The sequence below is a fragment of the Eurypyga helias genome, unplaced genomic scaffold (genome assembly GCF_000690775.1).
Source record: "Eurypyga helias isolate BGI_N326 unplaced genomic scaffold, ASM69077v1 scaffold2435, whole genome shotgun sequence".
NCBI lineage: Eukaryota > Metazoa > Chordata > Aves > Eurypygiformes > Eurypygidae > Eurypyga > Eurypyga helias.
This window is the reverse complement of record NW_010253263.1, coordinates 88692-107192: the sequence shown is the minus strand read 5'-3', so window position 1 is coordinate 107192 and position 18501 is coordinate 88692. Positions and strand designations below refer to the sequence as shown.

The window sequence follows — 18501 nt, the reverse complement described above, 5'->3', positions numbered from 1 at the left end:
CTGCTGATGAGGTAAAACATAATTGTGCTGGATTTGTGGCACACATCTTGGGGTTTTATGAGGTTCTCTATTTATGATTATTTTACTGTGTTTAGGTAAGTATCATTCTGTTATGCAATACCAGAACATGGGTTTAATGGGATGACCTGAGTGACAGGTAAGTATTAAGACAAACCACACAGTAGTGCAGGTGCTCTTTAAGCTTTTACAAAGCACCTCACGCAGTGTGTAATCGGATTCTAACTTGCTCTGTTAAAAAATAAAATCTTGTTTTGGTCCTTTCTTGAGCAGAAACTGCTGAGCTCATGGTAGGTTTGTGTTGTCCACAAGTGAGCAAAAAGAGTGAGGGTTTAATCATTCAGCTCCATAGTCTAATTTGTACTAAGAGTATATTGATTAAGAAGTCAAAATATGAATTAACTGTTTCTCTTAACTTTCACTGTTTCAAAGTTTTGGGGTCTTCTGTCACATACCTCCTTGAAATGTAAAAATACTTTAAAAGAGGCCTAAAGTAACCCTCACAGAACTCAGAGGCAGGAAATAATAATGAGTTAGAAGACGCAGGATATGGCTGATTACATATAGGATTTATTTTTCACCTTCCTAAAAAAAAAAAAGGATGCTAAACATTTTTTTAACAACAGAGTAATCTGTGATGTTCTGTGGTGTGTTGAATTCAAAATGATGAAAGATGGTGTGACAAGCATTGAAATTTATTTTGCAGCATACACCTCCTTCCGTTGTCTCAGACCTGTATACAGACATACAGCAAGGACATTTGCTTTTGGATCTGTTGGAAGTGCTTTCAGGTGAACACCTGGTAAGACAGAATAATAAAAATACTACCTCAATCCTTCGTCATATCGAACAAAGATTTCTGCATGTGCTTAACTGTAAGCATGTGAGTGATCCCTCTGGAGTCGTAGAGCTGTTTGCAAGTAACTTATTCTTACGCCATTGTCCCTGAAACACACTGAAATCAGTAGATCCAAAGTGATTTGTGAGTCTTTGCAGGATCTCTCTTGCAAAAATACAAAATAAAATTAATTTTTACAACTGAGGATGTAACCTGTTCTTTTTGCTTCACAGCCACGGGAAAAAGGATTTAATACCTTCCAGTGCAGAAGCAACATCGAAAATGCTTTGACATTTTTGAAGAGCAGATCAGTGAGTATAACTTCAAAATTCACAACTAAAGCCAGTTTAGCTGGTGGAACATTTTCTTTGTTAACAATGATCCTTTTTTTTCCCCTTCCCTAGCTCAAGCTCATAAATATTCATGTTGCTGACATTATTGAAGGAAAACCTTCCATTGTGCTTGGCCTAATTTGGACAATTATATTTCATTTTCATGTAAGTATTTCAGCAATGTAAGAGTTTTAGTAGAGGGGAAAAAGCACAAAAATGTGTTGCCTTACGTGGTTGCCAAATGAGATGAATTAGTACAAAGCAGAAGATTATTTTCTGATATCTTGAAGTGACAGCTCAGGGAGGAGACGCACCAGTGCTTCTTGCCCGTATCTCTGAGCTGCTTCACCAATGCAGTGATGGCATTACAGCCTGATGAACGGTATCTAGCTGCAAATGGCAGGAAGGAAAGATACTGAGATTTTTATTTTTCAAGTAACCCGTTCAACAGCCTAAACTTTGCCTATCTAGCTAAGGGGCTCTAATGATGAAGCTCCAAATAGAGCAAGTGGTGCAAGGTGGCTCGTATCCATCTCCCTCAGAGGCACCCCTTCTTCAGTGTTGGCTGTGCTCACAATGTACAATTCTTGGTATTATTTTTTATTCAGTACCAGGTGCCTGAAGTAACATGAAGGCTGTTGTAGTGATGTTTCTTATACAAGATACTGAGCATGTCTCTTGTGTGGCATGAGGTTATGGGGAGGAGGGGTGTTTGAAAGCACAGGGCCTTGCTTTAACTATGTTGTAGGACTGTAGAGGATGATGGACCCAAACTGTCTTCTAGCAAGAGTCTAGCAGTGAATTAACATAGGTGCACTGGGGGCAAACTGGTGACTGAGGCTCAGGATAGATCCAAGAAGCAAAGTTATTTAACAGTGTTAGATGTAGCTCACATTTTTCTTGGTAAAGGTACCTTGGTGCTGAAGGTTCTTGTGCTGTACAAAGCCATACACATAGGGTTTTTTACCTAAACTGGGCTTCTCTAATCAGATGTAGATCCCTGAGTTCTGTCGAGTAGGCTTTCCTGCACCCTGAGTGAGCAGGCAAACTCTGAGCATGACACAGTTGACTGCCTAAAACACAGCTGCCACCAGCTGCTTTCACTGGTAGGAGGATTAGAAAAACACACTGAGTGAGCAGATCCCTTGATGCCAGTGCTGGTACCCACAGTATAACATGGAAATCTTAGAGTGGTTATTTCCTGCCAAAAAATCACCTAAAGATGGGAATTCAGCATGAAATAGTTGAGATTAAACAGATTAAAAAAACTTGATCTGATCTTTTGGGGGCAGGGAACTACTGTTAGAGCTGTGATTGGGTCCCTTCTAATTCTCTCTGGTTTTCTGCCATCCTTGTCTTGGTAGTTTTTCACTGAAGCCTGATTAACTCTCCCATCATCTTTGGCAGATTGAAGAACTTGCCAGGACACTTGCTTGTACTTACAATCAGCCTTCGCTTGATTGTTCAAGTGCTGCTGACTCCTCTCCAAAGGCAAGCCGGTCAGCTAAAAAAAGTGCTAAAATTAAGCAACGGTGGAAGATCTCTGCTACAAAGGCTCTCTTGTTGTGGGCAAAAGAACAGTGTTCACTGTAAGTTCCATCCAAGACTTATAAATAGTATGTTACACGTTATATTTACTGCTTTCCTCTAATTGTGGTGATATTTTCCCGTTTTTTTAACATGACTTAGTGACGGCTTAGCAGAAAAACCTTTAGGTTGCAGATGTCACTGGTACTTTCAGCATGAAACCCCACATCTTTCCCATACTGTAACATGCTTATAATATACAGGCTGTTTTTGGAAAGTTGTTGCAGAATTTGCTGTGGCTTGAAGAGCTGAGCACCTCGCACTGTCCAGGCACCACTTCGTAGAAGATTTTTTTAAAGACACTAAGTTAAATAAGAGAAAAAGAAATATTTTTCCTGCAGTAATGTATCACTTTTAAGGTCTGGGCTTTCTAAAATGCCAGAGGTGACTCCAATACTCAATGCTCTTACAGACAAATCCCTGCGTGTTTTTCAGTGCTTTGCTTGTTGTTTTTTCCATCCTGTAGAATGCGTAGATATTGAGGACAAAGGTGATGTTCAGAAAGGATATTGGATCACCAAGTCTTTATCTTCAGAATGCAACATAAGATGAAAACATTGAGGCGTTTTGCAAAAATAGTATAAAAATGTATGACTGTGGGCATTGGTGGTACTGGCTGTATTGTTGGCTGACTGGGCTCCTGCAGAAGTTCAGTGACAAGGTTCTCTGTAACTCCTTGGATTTTATTCATAGTCCATTTTACTGAATTTATATACTGTTTCTAAATTTGTACTTAGGACATCTGAGGAAACAGGCTATAACATTTTGTTTCTAATAATTTTTGGGATAGGCACAGCTCTATCAGTGTGACTGATTTCAAGTCAAGCTGGCGAAGTGGACTGCCATTTTTAGCCATCATCCAAACCTTACGACCAGGTCTAGTTGATCTGGAGAAGGCAAAAGCTAGGAGCAATAAAGAAAACCTGAAAGAGGCTTTCAGAATTGCAGAGCTGGAGCTGAATATTCCACGGCTTCTTGAACCTGAAGGTGAATGATCTGGGTTTTTTTTAATCTTTGTTATCAGGAATGAGATTAATATAATCCTTTATGTGTTGTCTTGTAATACAGAAAAAAGTAAGACTGTGCTCAATTTTGAAATGAAACACTGATCTTTAATATAATGCTCAAACTTGAGGTTCTTTATTTTGTCACACCAACTGTAGTTAGGATTTGGAGGATTTTTGAATTGGCAGCAAATGCAGGAACAATATGCAGAAGAAAGGGTATGAAACTTTCTTGTTCATGGGAGAAACTTTCTCATTAGTCAATTGTGTTATATTAAAATATTCCCAAGGAAAAAAAATGTTCATTACATATTAATTTCTGTCAATGGTATGTTAACTGAGCTGCTGGAAAATAAACATGTTTATGGTAATGTGTTTTAATAACTGTGGTATAGCGTGTAATTATCATCAGGCCTCGAAGGCTGCATAATTATGTAAATGGTGTATTGGCTCTTGTAGATGTTGACATTATGAATCCGGATGAAAAATCAATCATGACCTATGTGGCTCAATTTTTGCAATACTCCAGGAATTTGTGTGAGTCTGAAGAAGACATGCAGGTATGTCATGTGGTTTGTCACTGAGGCATTTTTAAATGAATGTGCATCATGGGTGCCAAAAATGTCAATGCTTTCTTTTCCCAGTTTATAACCTGACTCAGTAATAGTTGAGAAGGCTGAATTGACTTGAACTTTCAGACGCTCCTGTGTGGTGGTCAAGGCCCAATGTGATAGATTTTTGATGATACAGGTGGAATTGCTTTGCAGGTTGTCTTGTTTTTTTTTCATTTAACTTTTGCAGAGGACATTTTCAAGCCTGCTTATCTTCATGTGTGCTCTGAAGTCTGTATGTAAATACTAGGGTAGAGGCAGACAGATTTGCAAATGTGCAGAACAACCCAGCTTTAAATCTAATAGCTCACATGTAAAATGGACATAATTTGTCACTCACAGATCATACTGGTTGGAAAACTTTTCAATCGGACCTGCAATAAGGCCCTTCTTTTAAGATGCCTTCATATATCCTGGTACGAGGTTTAGATCTTTGGCCTTGCTTCATAATAAGCCTGATCCAAAACTCACTGGAGTCCCCAGGAATTATTGTTTGTGTTTTTCAATAGCTTTGAACAGGGTTTATCCTATGCTTAATGTGTGTTGTTTTATGGCACAATGTAAATTAAAAATAAGGCTTGCAAAATGGAAAAATGAAATTTTCTGCTCTAATTACCAGGAAAAAGTAAGAGAGGCCATGAGCTGGTTGGGTGCACAGGAGGAGAAGTTTGCAAAGTTGCTGATTGACACAGAGAATGAAACATATTACCAGAAGTACAAAGTAAGTTACACTCCATATTTAACTGCTTTTGTAAAAAGAAATATTAAAAACATTTCGAGAAACATAGATTTTCGTCTTCATTGCCCAAACTGAAATGTTAAATAAACTTTTAAACACAAGTTAGAAATCTGACAATGAATTTGGTAAATGCCCTCAAATGGGGGAAGGGTAGGATGAAATTCTTTCTGTTAGGAAACAGGTATATGCTACTTGGCTTCTGAGGAGAGCAAGGATTTTTTTTGAGACTGTAAAGTCGTGTCTTTTAATTAACTGACATAGTTGAAGACTTGGACAAGATGCAGTCACATAGGTCCTTTACAGGGTCACCTTCCCCATTTCTCTGTTAATAATGACAGTAGGTTTTACCCAACTAATGTTGTAGAGGAGTAGTTGAAGTGTTGACTGTAGATTGTGCCTGAAGTAAAATTTGCTTTGGTATATCTTGTAGCCAGAGTTTGTAATAAAGTGGTCCATGGGGTACTGTGAGGGGAGGAATTTTCCTTTTTTCTTGGTGGGAGAGGAGAACCATGTCCTGACTGCACTGACATTATATTAAATGCAGATTTTGCTAGTGAATGGCACCTATAATTCCACACCCAAATACTGCCTGGAGACAAGTATGCCTCTTTCCTGCTGTCTTGCCTTTCCATGCATCACACCCTTTGAAGTTAATGGAAGTCATACTGATGTATTCAAAGACAGCACTTGTCTCCTTGAGTTTCCATCTGAATTCTTCTTCTGTGAATTACTCTTCCTTTTTATTCCTAGGAAATGATGTCATTTGTGGAAGCGTTTAACCAAGAAAAAATCCCCTTTCTGCCTGTGTTGTCGTCAAAACGAAATGAACCAGAGCTGAGTAAAGGCCAGCAACAGATCAGAGAAGAGTGGGATAAACTGATCTCTCAGGTCAGCAGTATTCCTAGCTCACTTTGTTACCAGTGTGACCATGTTTGATGAAGAAGCCGGAGTCTACCTCAGGAACTTGCATAGGGAAAAGTGAGGAGGTGGTAGTTTATTGGGATTGATAAAAGAGGTATTGACCCTGAACCTGAGACAAACTGAGTGCTGTACAGTGCCCAAGAGGAGGCAGAAGGTGACCATGTATTGCCCTTCCGCCTCCTGAGCCTCAGGACTGTGAGACATCCATGAAGAATGGCCTGCATCTGATTATCTTTGAGTACTCTTCAGATCAAAGTTTTTCGCCTATTTAGGCTTAAAAGGTTTTTTTTAGGACATAATTATGGCTCAGGTAATGAGGCAGCTGGGCAAAGTGTGTTAATTTATTCTTACTGTGGCACAGATAGTGGTATCATGAGGTCTGGTTGGTCAGTGTGTTGCAGTGAGGTTGGCTGTGTCGTCTCCCTCTGCCGCAAGTGGGGATTTATTGGGCCTTGCTGATAACTGCTTTTTAGGGAAGAGATGTTCCCCTGTCAGCCCCATGAGGGAAAGCTGTCCAGAGCATCCCTGTTTCTCCTCTATTATGCAACTAGTTTACTATAAATTTTCCTGTTGCTGGGCCTGGGGTTGGGCACCAGCTGAGGATAGTAAGGGCCAAATTCTCTGCAGTGTTACAGAGATGACAGGCTGGGGAGTGAACCTGGGTCTGAGCTAACAATAGCTGATTTGCAGCTTCCTTCACTGCAAGCTCCTTTTCTAAATGGGGACAGGTGAGGGTTTTTTTCTGGGATGTCTAGAGCATCAGCTTACAGAGCATATGCCAGTATCTTGGGGATGGGGAAGAAAATACTAGTGAGAAATTTAATTGTTTTCCTTTTTTAAGATTAACGAATGGAAAGCAAAGCTGGACCAGATGTTGCCTTCCCCTCTGGATAGCATTGAGGCTTGGCTTCAGGAGGTGGAACATCTGCAGGGAGAAGATTTGCCTGATTTACAGGACCCATTTGAAGCCATGTTTGTCTTCAGAGAAGTAATTGTAATATTTAAGGTATGCTGATCACAGAGGAACATTCTGCTTCAGTCTGACCTAGCAAAGCACTTCTTATGGAATTGCTGTTTGACATTTTGGGAAGTGATACGGATACGTTTATCTTCTGGAGATCAAAAGCTCTTCAGAACATACCTTTGAACAATGATGAGTTTAATTAAGTAACTGCATGGGTCTTTAAGGAAGGTTTCTGACTCTGCTGGGGTGAGATTAAATTTGAGTAATATCTGAGTAGATCATGGTATTCTTTTTTATGTGGTTCCTGCAACTTGTTTGTTTGTTAAGTAATAACACAGGGTAATTGCATCCTTATCTTTAAATCTCTGCTTAATGCATACCTATTCAGAAAAGCATTTGGGTGCAGTGTTACATTCCAGTGAGTTCACTAGGTTTGTGTGTTTGAAGTTAAGTATTTGCTGAATCACTTTGCAGTTGTATTCAAAGCAATGTGAGGTATTTTGATACCTCGATACTATGCAAGTTATTTATTTTGATCTTGAAATATTTACACTGATAATAGTTTAAATGTCCTTTTCAGTTTGAAAACTTTGGAAAGAGTAGATGTGTTGATGCCTGGTTGATCAGAGTAATGCGGTACTTGCTTTTTTATGAACAAGGGAGAAGTAGGATGTTTTTGTGACATGTCCATAAAGAGAATTTGAAAGAATGGGAAATAAAGGTTCTTGTGAGTGGCTTGATAACACCATTTTCTTGTACTGTTGCTAGTCAATTCCTGATACAGGAGATGGCTTTTTAACTAACAGCTTTGCCAGGCTTCAGCCATTTTACCTATGATTTTTGTTGTTCAGTCTAAGTAGTTAAAGCATTTCTAAGAATGAGTCAGAGAGAGGTGGTGTTGGTTTAGGGTTTTCTTTTTTCCCATTGAACATGTAGATAAAATCATTAAGTTCCTCAAGAAGAAGAAGCCCAAGATAGTTAATTTCTGTCAAATCTACTTTTCCTGATGGGAAGACATTCTGCCGAGATTTTTTTTTTTATCCCCCTGGTTCCTCTAGTCAGTCCTTCTAGTATGTCTCAGCTAGAGATCTTGTTGCTGACGTGGTGCCTTCTAGTGGAAATTTTACTTTATCTTAAGATCTGGGAAATTACCTACCAATGCTCTGAAGTGTCTGACTGGAATAGTCTTAAGGTTGCAAAATCAAGTGTTTAAAATCTGTGCACTATTTTGGGGGTTGAGGGCTGCCCCAAGATTTAGCCATTTCCATTAACATGCTTTGTGGCAGGTTTTATTACACAGAAGTGAACTTTTAGCATATTTCTTTATATGCCACTTAGGAATATGCTTGTATTCCATGCAATACATTTTATGTTTTACTTTTAAATAGGGAATTTGGTGCTGAGACACATGCCCGGAAAATACTCCCTCATCATGTGATACTGATCGTCAGAAGGTTAATGTGATATGCTGTCAGCATGGTGTTAGGTGGAAATTCATTTAGCCATCAAATTAAGCATTAAGCAAGTGTGACATAAAAGGTTTATTCAACAGGTTTTGCTGCTGGTCTTTGCTTACACATATAGCAAAGAGCACCTTAATACCTTGAAACTGTTACAATTACACTTTTTTGGTCCTGAGATGATAGTGAAAGAAAAAACAGATAGCATGGACATAGATTTATGTTCCTTATATTTAAATAGATGCACAGTGGTAAGAGAAATAGGATAGTACTGCACTAAATATGCACTTTAGAAGGTGATGAGATTAATACTTTCAGTGCACTTCATGAGTAAAGACACTGGAAGATTGTCTTGTGCTGACTAGTTCTTAATAGCTCTCACCCTAATGGCAAGGGACTTGCAGATTCCCAGATGAAATACTCTAGAATTAAAATGAATGGCTTTCTATGTCTTTTTCTTCCAGGGCTTGATGGATTGTTATGATTTTCACTTGGACACCCTTCAGTCATTTAAGAATGAAGATGAGAAGAATATGCCTCTAGTTTTGCCTGGAAAGTTAGAGGAAATGAAAAGAAGGTTGTGATCCTCAAATTCCCACTACTTTGACTATGTTGTGTTCTAGCTCTGCTGTCAACTTGTTCTGCTGTTCTGAACAAAGTGCATGATTTATCCATGCCTTGCAGAGAAAGAGAGTTTTCCACCTAAGCACAGATTGACTCTCAGGTGGAGCAGGCAGGTTCACCCACTGGGCCAGTGACCATCTAATTATATGTACAAAGTGTAGCTCATTAACAGGACCTTCTCAGGTGCCTTTTGTTAGTGTGGGTAGGAAACGCCCACTAAGGATAGGAATGGTGAATATTTTGAATGTAAAGATTTCTCTGGGGTGAGGATTGTCGGATTTTTAATATCTGCATTTTAAAATAACTGAGATCTACAGGCTGTGCAACCCCATACGTCTGTTGGAGGATATTTTAAAAAATGACAGGTGAATCTGTGTCCATAGTCTGAGATGCTTTGGCATACAGATGGTAGATGCCCCTTTTCTAGGCATTTAAAGTTTTTCATAAATTGAGCAGTTACTATTGACTCAAAATGTTTGCAACTCAAAATTTTATAATCTTAAAATTTTACTCCTGTCAGGGGAAAAAAAAACAAACCACCATATGATGTATGTAATTCTGAGTTTCTAGGCTAAAAACCTTACACATTAGTGCCTTTTACATCCACCGAGTCTGAGTCAATTTTCACAACATTTCACTGTTTGCAGATTCAGCAATATTCGTTTCACAAACTGCCACACCTTTCTTGAATACCACTGCGGACTCTGCACGGCTATTGCCAGTGAGGTGATGTTAAAGCTAAATATCTGGGACATGAAATATGGGACAAAAGAGTCTGTGGAATCACTGCTGGAAAAATGGAATGTGAGTTGAAGTACACGTAGCAGACCCTGACAATAATTATTCTTCTCCACCTCTCTTTGATTTAAGCTTGTGTCTGTTCTCATCTGAAGATACTGTGGTAGTTCGTAGAAGCATGGTAGACTTGTGACATCTGTATTTTATGCTTAGAAGGACAGGTAGACTTCCACGGAAGCTTTCTTTCCCCCCTCCACATTTTCCTGTTTTGCTCTGAATGACAGTTCTTTCTTCAGTTTGAAGAAATAGTGTGAGCTGCCCTTTTTTATTCTTAGTAGGAAGATTTCTTTCATCAGAGTCTATTTGTAGAGCCAGCAGTAGCCGGCTTTCCCTAGCTCAAATCCACACAGACTTCTCTGGGGTAGTTCAGTAGTTGCTGTTGTCAAAAACAACCATTACTTATGGTACTGGTTAGTCGGCCGTTTGCTGTTGCCTCTTCCTTTCCCCAGCTTCCTTACTTCCGCATGCTTCACGGGGAACATGAATTGTCTTGTTACATTTTGGGCTAAGCTCAGCCCCTGGGCTCAAGTTGTTAAAATGATGCCACGTGTAGGCCTACAGGAGGGGATGGATTACCCTACCCCAAATACTGACAAAGAACACTGCATCAAGAACAGAGGCAGAGAGGTGAAAATGCTGATGCCATAGATTTTGCCCCATGTCCAGTTAATGGGGCTTCTTATGAATTCCATCTCAGGGAAATTTCTAAAGAGTTTCTCAGAAGCTTATCAGACTGGCACATCCCTGGTTAAATTAGTGGAAATCTCACCAGCGTCAGAACAGTGGAAAGAGGCAACAAGACGTTGTTTAAAATACCAGTTTCCCTGAGGAGTATTACCCTTAAACTGTGGTGAGATGGGAGTACAGAATTGATCTGCACAGAGTTTCTTGGTTCAGTTGGTTTCATAAATACTTAACATCATGTTATTTCTGCACTTGTTGTTCATGGTCTTTGTCAAGCTGATGATAGAATATAGAGCTTTCCCAAGGAATTTAAGGCTTGTTGCTGGATCCACTCCTGGTCCCAGGATGCGCAGTCCTGGCCGAGTGGTGGCATGGTGGCCCAGGTTTATTGTGGCCACAGGAGAGGTTGCTTTTTGGTTGCTAGATAGGATGTTTCTAGGAGTGGGGAGGTCTGGGGTGAGATGCAGCTCAGACAGGGCGGGGGGCTGAGGATCAACCCTCATTTCCTGCATGAATATTCAAAGCACATCTCCTCCTCTGCTTCCATTTCTTCCTCTGTCACCCTTTCCATCCCCAGTTGGATCTTACTTGATCTGTGGCAGGAACTAGGCACATGATATATCTGTGCATGCAAGGAAACCCACCTTTCACTTCCGTCACTTTTTTGACTTATGTTGCTAAATCCTGCCTGACTTGTTCTAGATGCCATTTCCCAGTATTGCCCAAGGGCTGTAACTTTTTGAAATGACTGATGCAGGGCTGTGACTCAGGCAGTGGCATTCAGGAATTAATATTCCCATTTAAGTTACTCTGCACGAGCAGAAGAAAGAATAGGTCTACTTCTGACTAGAAGTGCAGATGAGCTGCTGGATGGGCTTTGCTCAGTTTACATTTAAGCTGCAGGTTTTTAGGCTCATCTTTAAAGAATCGTTCCCCAAGCTGCATTCCCTACCTAGTTTTATGTGGGTTAGTGTTACCCATGCCAATTACTTTTCGCTTTGGGCAGAATTTCATTGAAGAAAAGAGACTTGAAACGCAACTAGAAACTGCTACTCAGATCTGTGAAGATTTGAAAAACAAAAACATAAGCGGTCCTGACTTAGGTAAGTTTGTGCACAGAAAATGATATGAAGACATCCATTTTGAACTGATGTGCTGTCACCAGTTTTAATTCCCACTTACGTTTTTGTGTAAAATAACCTCTCTCTTTCCAAATGTATAATGATATTCCTTATTTGATGTCCTAGCTGGAGATCCTCAAGAAATTAGCAAACTTTTTAAGACAGTGGAGTCAAAGATTTCTATGTGCAGAGACTATATTTCCAATGTAAATACCACCCTACAAAAAGTCCTGTCTTCCTGGAGTAATTATACAGAAAACATCCACTTACTAAAGACGTGGCTGGAAGAGAAACGAAACGAGCATCCGAAAGAGGTACGTGGTTGGATTTCTCTTTGCAATGACAGATGGATGGGAAGCCTCCTGGAAGGAAAGCAGCATACATGACAGTGGTGGTGGTGGTTGCTTTTCTGTTCCTCATTTTGGAAAAAAAACTCTCGGCAGGGCTCTGCTTTAAATGATTTCAATGCCTCTGTCTAGATCCCTGCTGAGATCCTGGCAGAGTGGAATTCAGTTCATGCTTCCTTAAATGAAGCTGGAAACTATCTCATCGAAGTCAGCAAAGAGCAAGTTGGATCAAATATTGGCAAAGAGCTGAAGAAACTAAACAGGAGATGGGCTAAGTTCATCAAGAGGACACACTTTGTAAGTTACTAGTTTCATATGACTCTTGCTATGCAGTCTTCAAAATCCTATTTTCTAGACTTAATAGCTCACTAATCAGAGATTAATAAATCTTTCAGTCAACTCAGTATTGTCAGGTTTAACACAGGAAGAACAGAGACTACACAAAGACATCCCTTTCTTAAGTCTTTGTGACTCAGTTAAATGTTCTTCATGACCCGATGGAAAAATGTTCAGTTTTTTAAATGGAAATTTTAAAACCACTTATAAAAGGAAATCTTATTGCAGGATAAAGCTCTTCATTCAGTTCTAGAGATGGAAGTAATCAATTTGTTAAGAGCTTGTGAGCCTATAGTAGATTGTATAAACTCTGCCTCAGCTAGTAGAAAGCAGTTATTGCTGCATAGCTGTTTCTAGGGTTGTGCAACTTTATACCAGCTCACTTGACAGGATTTTAGGCTGCTGTAAATTCCTATACAACCTGTTTAATGTTACATATATTACATTTCCTAGAATGCTTTCACAAGAATGGCATCTTCACTCTGCCGGGGAGTATTAGAGCTCTTAATTTTCTAAATTGAACCTTTCATTGGCATTTATTGAAGCTACTGCTGTGACAATAAACAGTGGCAAAAATGACAACATGTTTGTAGGAAATGAGCTTAATGAGCATGCAAGAAGGTCCAAGGAAACTCCCTAAAGTAAGGGAAATCTAGAGTTTCCTAGAAAAACCCATAGTAAGAGCTGCTTTTAGGAGATATATTCAGAAAACAGAGATAAAGAGGCCTCTTGCACCCTTAGAAGGACTCAAGGACTTCAGGAGTTATTTTTCTGATATAGCTTTGGACATTATAAGAACATCAGGAGGATATCGACCAGTTGGAGTGAGTCCAGAGGAGGCCACGCAGATGCTCAGAGGGCTGGAGCACCTCTGCTATGGGGACAGGCTGAGAGAGTTGGGCTTGTTCAGCCTGGAGAAGAGAAGGCTCTGGGGAGACCTTATAGCACCTTCCAGTACCTGAAGGGGCTACAAGGAAGCTGGGGGGGTCTTTTTACAAGGGTCTGTAGTGACAGGACAAGGGGTAATGGGTTTAAATTGAAAGTGGGGAGATTGAGATTAGATATCAGGAAGAAGTTCTTCATGGAGAGGGGGTGGTGAAGCACTGGCACAGGTTGCCCAGAGAAGCTGTGGATGCCCCATCCCTGGAAGTGTTCAAGGCTAGGCTGAACGAGGCTTTGAGCAACCTGGTCTAGTGGAAGGTGTCCCTGCCCATGGCAGTGGGGTTGGAACCAGATGATCTTTAAGGTCCCTTCCAAACCAAATGATTCTATGATTCTGGCTATAATATATATAATATTTATTTTTATATTTAAGAAGGCAGGGGCAAATGCTTGAGCTCCAGCCTGTGACTGCCAATACCATTAAATTGTTAGCACCCTCCCTGGTCTTGATTTGACCAGCACCATCTGTTGTTCTCTTGGACAACTTTATGGCATAGCCTGGGGTAGGGGATGCTGCAGCCCAGAAGTTAATCTTCGTAACAGTGGTGCTTGCTTACAGGGGAAGGAGCAGGCCATAAAGGCACAGGTTGTGCTGTCCCACCTGCTCTCAGTGTTGAAGAACTGAGCCTCACATGGTTTATTTACTAGTCCATTTGGCATTTATTTCTCCATTAATCCCAGCTGGATGCAAGAGCTGGAAATAACCTAAGTGGTGACTGTGTGTTGCAGGAGGGTCATGGAGAGACCCATGAACTGAAAATGGGTATGAACATCTTACCCTGCTCTTTGTTTACAGCTTGGTGAAGAGAGCACAGTTGCTGCTGAAAAGACCAGGGAGCTTCCAGGCAGCATGGAGAAAATTGAAGAGCTCCTTGGAGGGGTGGACAGCTGGGCAGCAGAGATTGGATGCTTGCTTGGCAAGATCGGTCATGAGGGGCCTGTGGAACCTGAGACAGAGGAACATTTGCAGGTGAAGAGGGACACTGCTTAAAATACTTGTTCATCCAATTCTCATCTTTCATCAGGGATTTGTTGCTGGGGTAAAATGGGCTGTCATCAGTGAAGCAGAAATGAATGTGGATTTTGTGCTGTAACTCTTATAAAAGTCAAGGCAATGCTAGTATTTTGATGTTATTTCCTAGGATCGCTCCCAGATGAGCTATATATTTATCTTTGAACAACAGTGTGTTCAGATAACAAGCAGGTGCCAATGAAGTGCTGTTGGAGCCACTGATCAGCAGCTTGCTCTTGAGTGATAGTAGTTACTCCCTGACCAGCATAGCATTCACAGCTGACTAAAACTTTGTAAGGTGCGAAGTTGAGAATGTCCCCTGGTCTTACAGTGCTTTCTGTCATCTACCCTGCAGTGCAGGGCGGAGGTCTGGGACACCTTTGTTGTATTCAAGGCTTACCTGTCAAAAACTGGAATACCTGAAGTATTTTCAGCAGCATGCAGAGCAATTTGTGCATCTCAGCTTATAGGCAGTTTTGTAAACATCCACAGGGAGCATTGTTTAACTTCTTGTTACTCCCACTAGTCTGCTAGAGGGATTACTGCTTCTCCCCCTGGAAGATATCAGGTAGAAGTATGTATATATAAATCAGCAGCTTCAGTACAAAGCCTGATTTATTTTTTTCACCTGCCAGCGAAGGTGAGACTGAAGAAAGATGCCAGGCTCTTCACTGGAGAAGCTGAAGCACTGTCTTACGTTGCCTTTTGCTATTTCTGCAACAGGACCAGTATAATGGTAGGAAGGAGACCACCAGAAGGAGGTTTCATTGGAGCCTTTCTGTCCAATGGCGAAAATTAAACAGAGATCTTCTTGGATACATTAAATCCACCTACAGTAACTGTGAACCAGAATTAGTGCTCATTCATATACCTTCTTGCACTCGTGTTTAGTTGACAGAATTTGGAGTGTGAGTCTACAAAAAGAATCTCTTCATCTTTTTGTGATTGTGGGCATATGTTTATAAAATAAGCCTTCTTTTCAGTGTGACACTAGTTTGTTAAAAGCAATGAAGTAACAAGAGACACCCTGAAATACAGCCTCTAAAAGTGTGACTGGTATTGTATCTCCCTGTCTGTGAGCAGAAGAGATCAAGTCGCTTATTACCTGAGGTATAGGTTGAGATCCAGAATAAAGCATTAGGAGAATGCTAATTGATGACATCAAACAGGAAAACCTGTTGAATATTCATAGATCAAACCAGCTCTAATAACTGCATTCATGATAAATATTCAAATATGGCACAATACTTTTTCATTGAAAACACCCAGCTGCTTCCTGCCTTTTAGTACTGAATACCGCAAGAAAATCTGAGCCTTCATACGTGCTTACTTTTTCACGTTTTCATGATGAATAGCCAAATGTGTGGTTTGTACATTCATTTGGAAAGCTGTTTGGATGGGAGAGCTTTTTTAATAAACACTTCTAACTCTGAGGCAAAGTTATAGGAGGTATCAGTGACAGAAAGACTGTTTCAGCTAACAGAATCCCCTGTGGATGGCAGCAGATTTCTTTTTCTACACATAGAGATTTTGCAGTGCAATACACTGACCGTAATTTGAATATAAGATTTTTCCTTCACCAAATATTGATCAACCATGATCAATTCTGGCTTTTTCATTCAGTTCCTTTGGAAAAAAACCCCATACATATTGTACAGGCTTTTAATGCTTTTCATTCAACCAGAGCTTGGCTGCAAGGGGAACCTCGTGCCAAGAGCAAGTTGTGGCAGCAGAAGAGATCTTGCAGTCCCTGATGCAAAATGTCTCAGGTCGGGCGTCCCAAGAGGATCCGCACACCACTGCGCTGCAGGTGCAAATCAAAGAAGCCAGAGACAAAATAGAGGTACTCCTTTTTATTGTTGTTGTACTTTATACACAGACATCTCTAATTTTAGCACTATGTGATTAGGAAGACTCCTTTTCATTCACGTAAAGTATAAAAGGGTTATGCTATTGGAATCAGTCTCCCAGACTTGTGCTGGGGCAAAAGCTAGGGAATTTCAAAGATCAGTATCTCAACTCAAAAAACTTGATGTTATGAAGCAATTCACGTAATTCCTGACACTCAGGCACATTCTAAGAAGAGTCTTTCTTCCAAGGCTGTGATGGGTGACGTGAACAACATTTTGTCCAAATCTGAGAAGAGACCGGCAGAGAAGGAGACTTTGCTCAATTTTGAAGAATCGCAGAAAGAACTTGAGGCCTCCATTTCAAAGGCTCTGCAACTTGTCAGTCAAAAATTAAGTCCTGAAGAATGGATATCAGGATATAAGGTGGGTTTGTTTCCTGAGCCAGCTGAATTTGAATGTTTCTTAGTACTGTTTGGTATCTAAAAGGCTAAGGTACCACAGATAGAAGAATACCTTTTTTTTTTTTTTTTTTGGTTAGCTATTAATGCTTTTTTCCAGGTTTTTGATTTAACACTGTTAGCATATATTAACTTGGCAGACAGCTTGGATGAAGAATTGTAAACCTGTATGGCAGTTTAATCAGTGCCATGTCTTAATTTGTATTACTCCATTGCCCCATCAGAACTCATCATGTTCTGAACTACAGCCATTTTTTTTGCCTGATTAATAATTAAGATTCCCATCAAGAATCACATGCCTGAGTTCTTGGACAGGTTTCAAAAACATGATTATAAATACTGAATCTCCTTTTTATCCCAGTGGCTAACTGGTAAAGAAAGTGTCCGATCTCAGCATCTGGATCTCTTAAAGGGGCCCTTAGTGAGGTGTCAGAAATGAAAGTGCTGAAAATCTGTGTTGCCTCACCTAGCACAGCGAGGCCTGGGCGGCAGTGTGCTGGGAGCAGCGCTGAGCCTCACTCCAGGCCAGCTCATGGGGTCCCATTGCACTGGTGCAGACCTGCTCTCCGACAGGCGTGGGACATGGCCACATGTATTCCCCAGACATGAGGCAGGGTTCAGGGACCCTCATCTTTCCTCTTTGGTACCAAATCTGCCCCTCAAAGAGGAGTTACAAGAACTGCTTTTCTCCAAAAAGCATACGCTGATACTGTCGGCAACCTTTTGCAGATAGGCAAAGGTGGAGAATGCGCTCATGCTCACCCACACAAGGGCAATCACAGCCCACACATGCAACGTACGCATGAGTTTTGTATGCTGCTGATGTTGTATTGCTAGGTAAATAAGCTACGTTCAGGTCTGTTTATTTTTCATTATGATGCTTGTCTTGCAGGAAGCTTTTAATGCTCTTGACAATAAAGTTCTTGACAAATTTTTGAAAGCAGCTGAACAACTGAAAGATATTTCATCTGATTGTGAAAAGCTGGTAGTGGAAGAAAAGAGTAAAGATGTTCGTAAAAGATGGGAGGTGAGATAATACAGGAGGGAGAACCCCCTGTCTGTTCTTACCTAGGCTTGACAACTTTGAAAAACAATGTGTTTGCCACAATATGTTATGAGGTTTTTATTTGCTTTGTAATACTGTCTCACCATCTCACAGGGATAATGTGTTTTGAATTTTGCAGGCAGTTCATCATGAAATTATATCCTGTGTCCAGCTGATAGTAGAAAGGGAAAAAAAGAAATTTAATGCAACTTTAAAAAAAATCAATAAGCAGTTAGGCAAAGAGAAGAAACTACTAAGTATGGATAAAACCAAAGGGCTCATCAAGGACCATGAGGTACCTGCCACACTCCTTTTCTGCTCACCTACCCCTCTTTGTGTCTGTCATTCTTGCTCCTTTTTAGGTACATCACTGCAGTCTGTGTTTGTGGAACAGGGCCCTTGTGCTCTGTGTTAGGTAAACACAGAGCAAAGAGGCCACCCAAATTATTTCTGTACCTTTTTTGACTGCAGATGCTAGCCTCCTTGAAGACACTTAAAATTACCTCCTTCATACATGGATGATATCTTTTTTCCTTTTTTTAAAATATTCATGTTTCATTTGCCAGAGTGAGTCATGGTCAATCTTGCATATTCCATGAGCAATGAATTTTACACGTCATTGCTTCTAGTATTTTCCTTCATCCTCCTCTTTGAGGTGCATTGATGTGGCCAGTTTACTACTTATAAGGGTAAGAAATTGCTCTCCCGATGAAATTCTGGTCTTCCTTGAATCCAGTGGAGTTTTAGTCTTTGCTTCCCATAGGTTCATCTTCAACAAATATTACATATGCAAGAGTAAAGAGAAATAAG

General features: G+C 40.4%; 1 protein-coding gene across 1 annotated transcript in view; it reads left to right on the top strand.

The window, feature by feature from the left end:
• LOC104510369 (nesprin-2-like) overlaps positions 1–18501 on the top strand; it is a gene marked incomplete at its 3' end in the record, with an annotated part of 114977 nt that overhangs the window by 9676 nt on the left and 86800 nt on the right. Inside the window, 19 exon segments of the mRNA XM_010152597.1 lie at positions 725–820; positions 1090–1167; positions 1261–1353; positions 2596–2777; positions 3566–3762; positions 4239–4339; positions 5010–5111; positions 5880–6017; positions 6892–7056; positions 8939–9051; positions 9746–9902; positions 11587–11683; positions 11828–12015; positions 12181–12345; positions 14123–14296; positions 16023–16181; positions 16438–16611; positions 17539–17673; positions 17831–17986. Coding sequence (XP_010150899.1) covers positions 725–820; positions 1090–1167; positions 1261–1353; positions 2596–2777; positions 3566–3762; positions 4239–4339; positions 5010–5111; positions 5880–6017; positions 6892–7056; positions 8939–9051; positions 9746–9902; positions 11587–11683; positions 11828–12015; positions 12181–12345; positions 14123–14296; positions 16023–16181; positions 16438–16611; positions 17539–17673; positions 17831–17986 — 2670 coding nt within the window.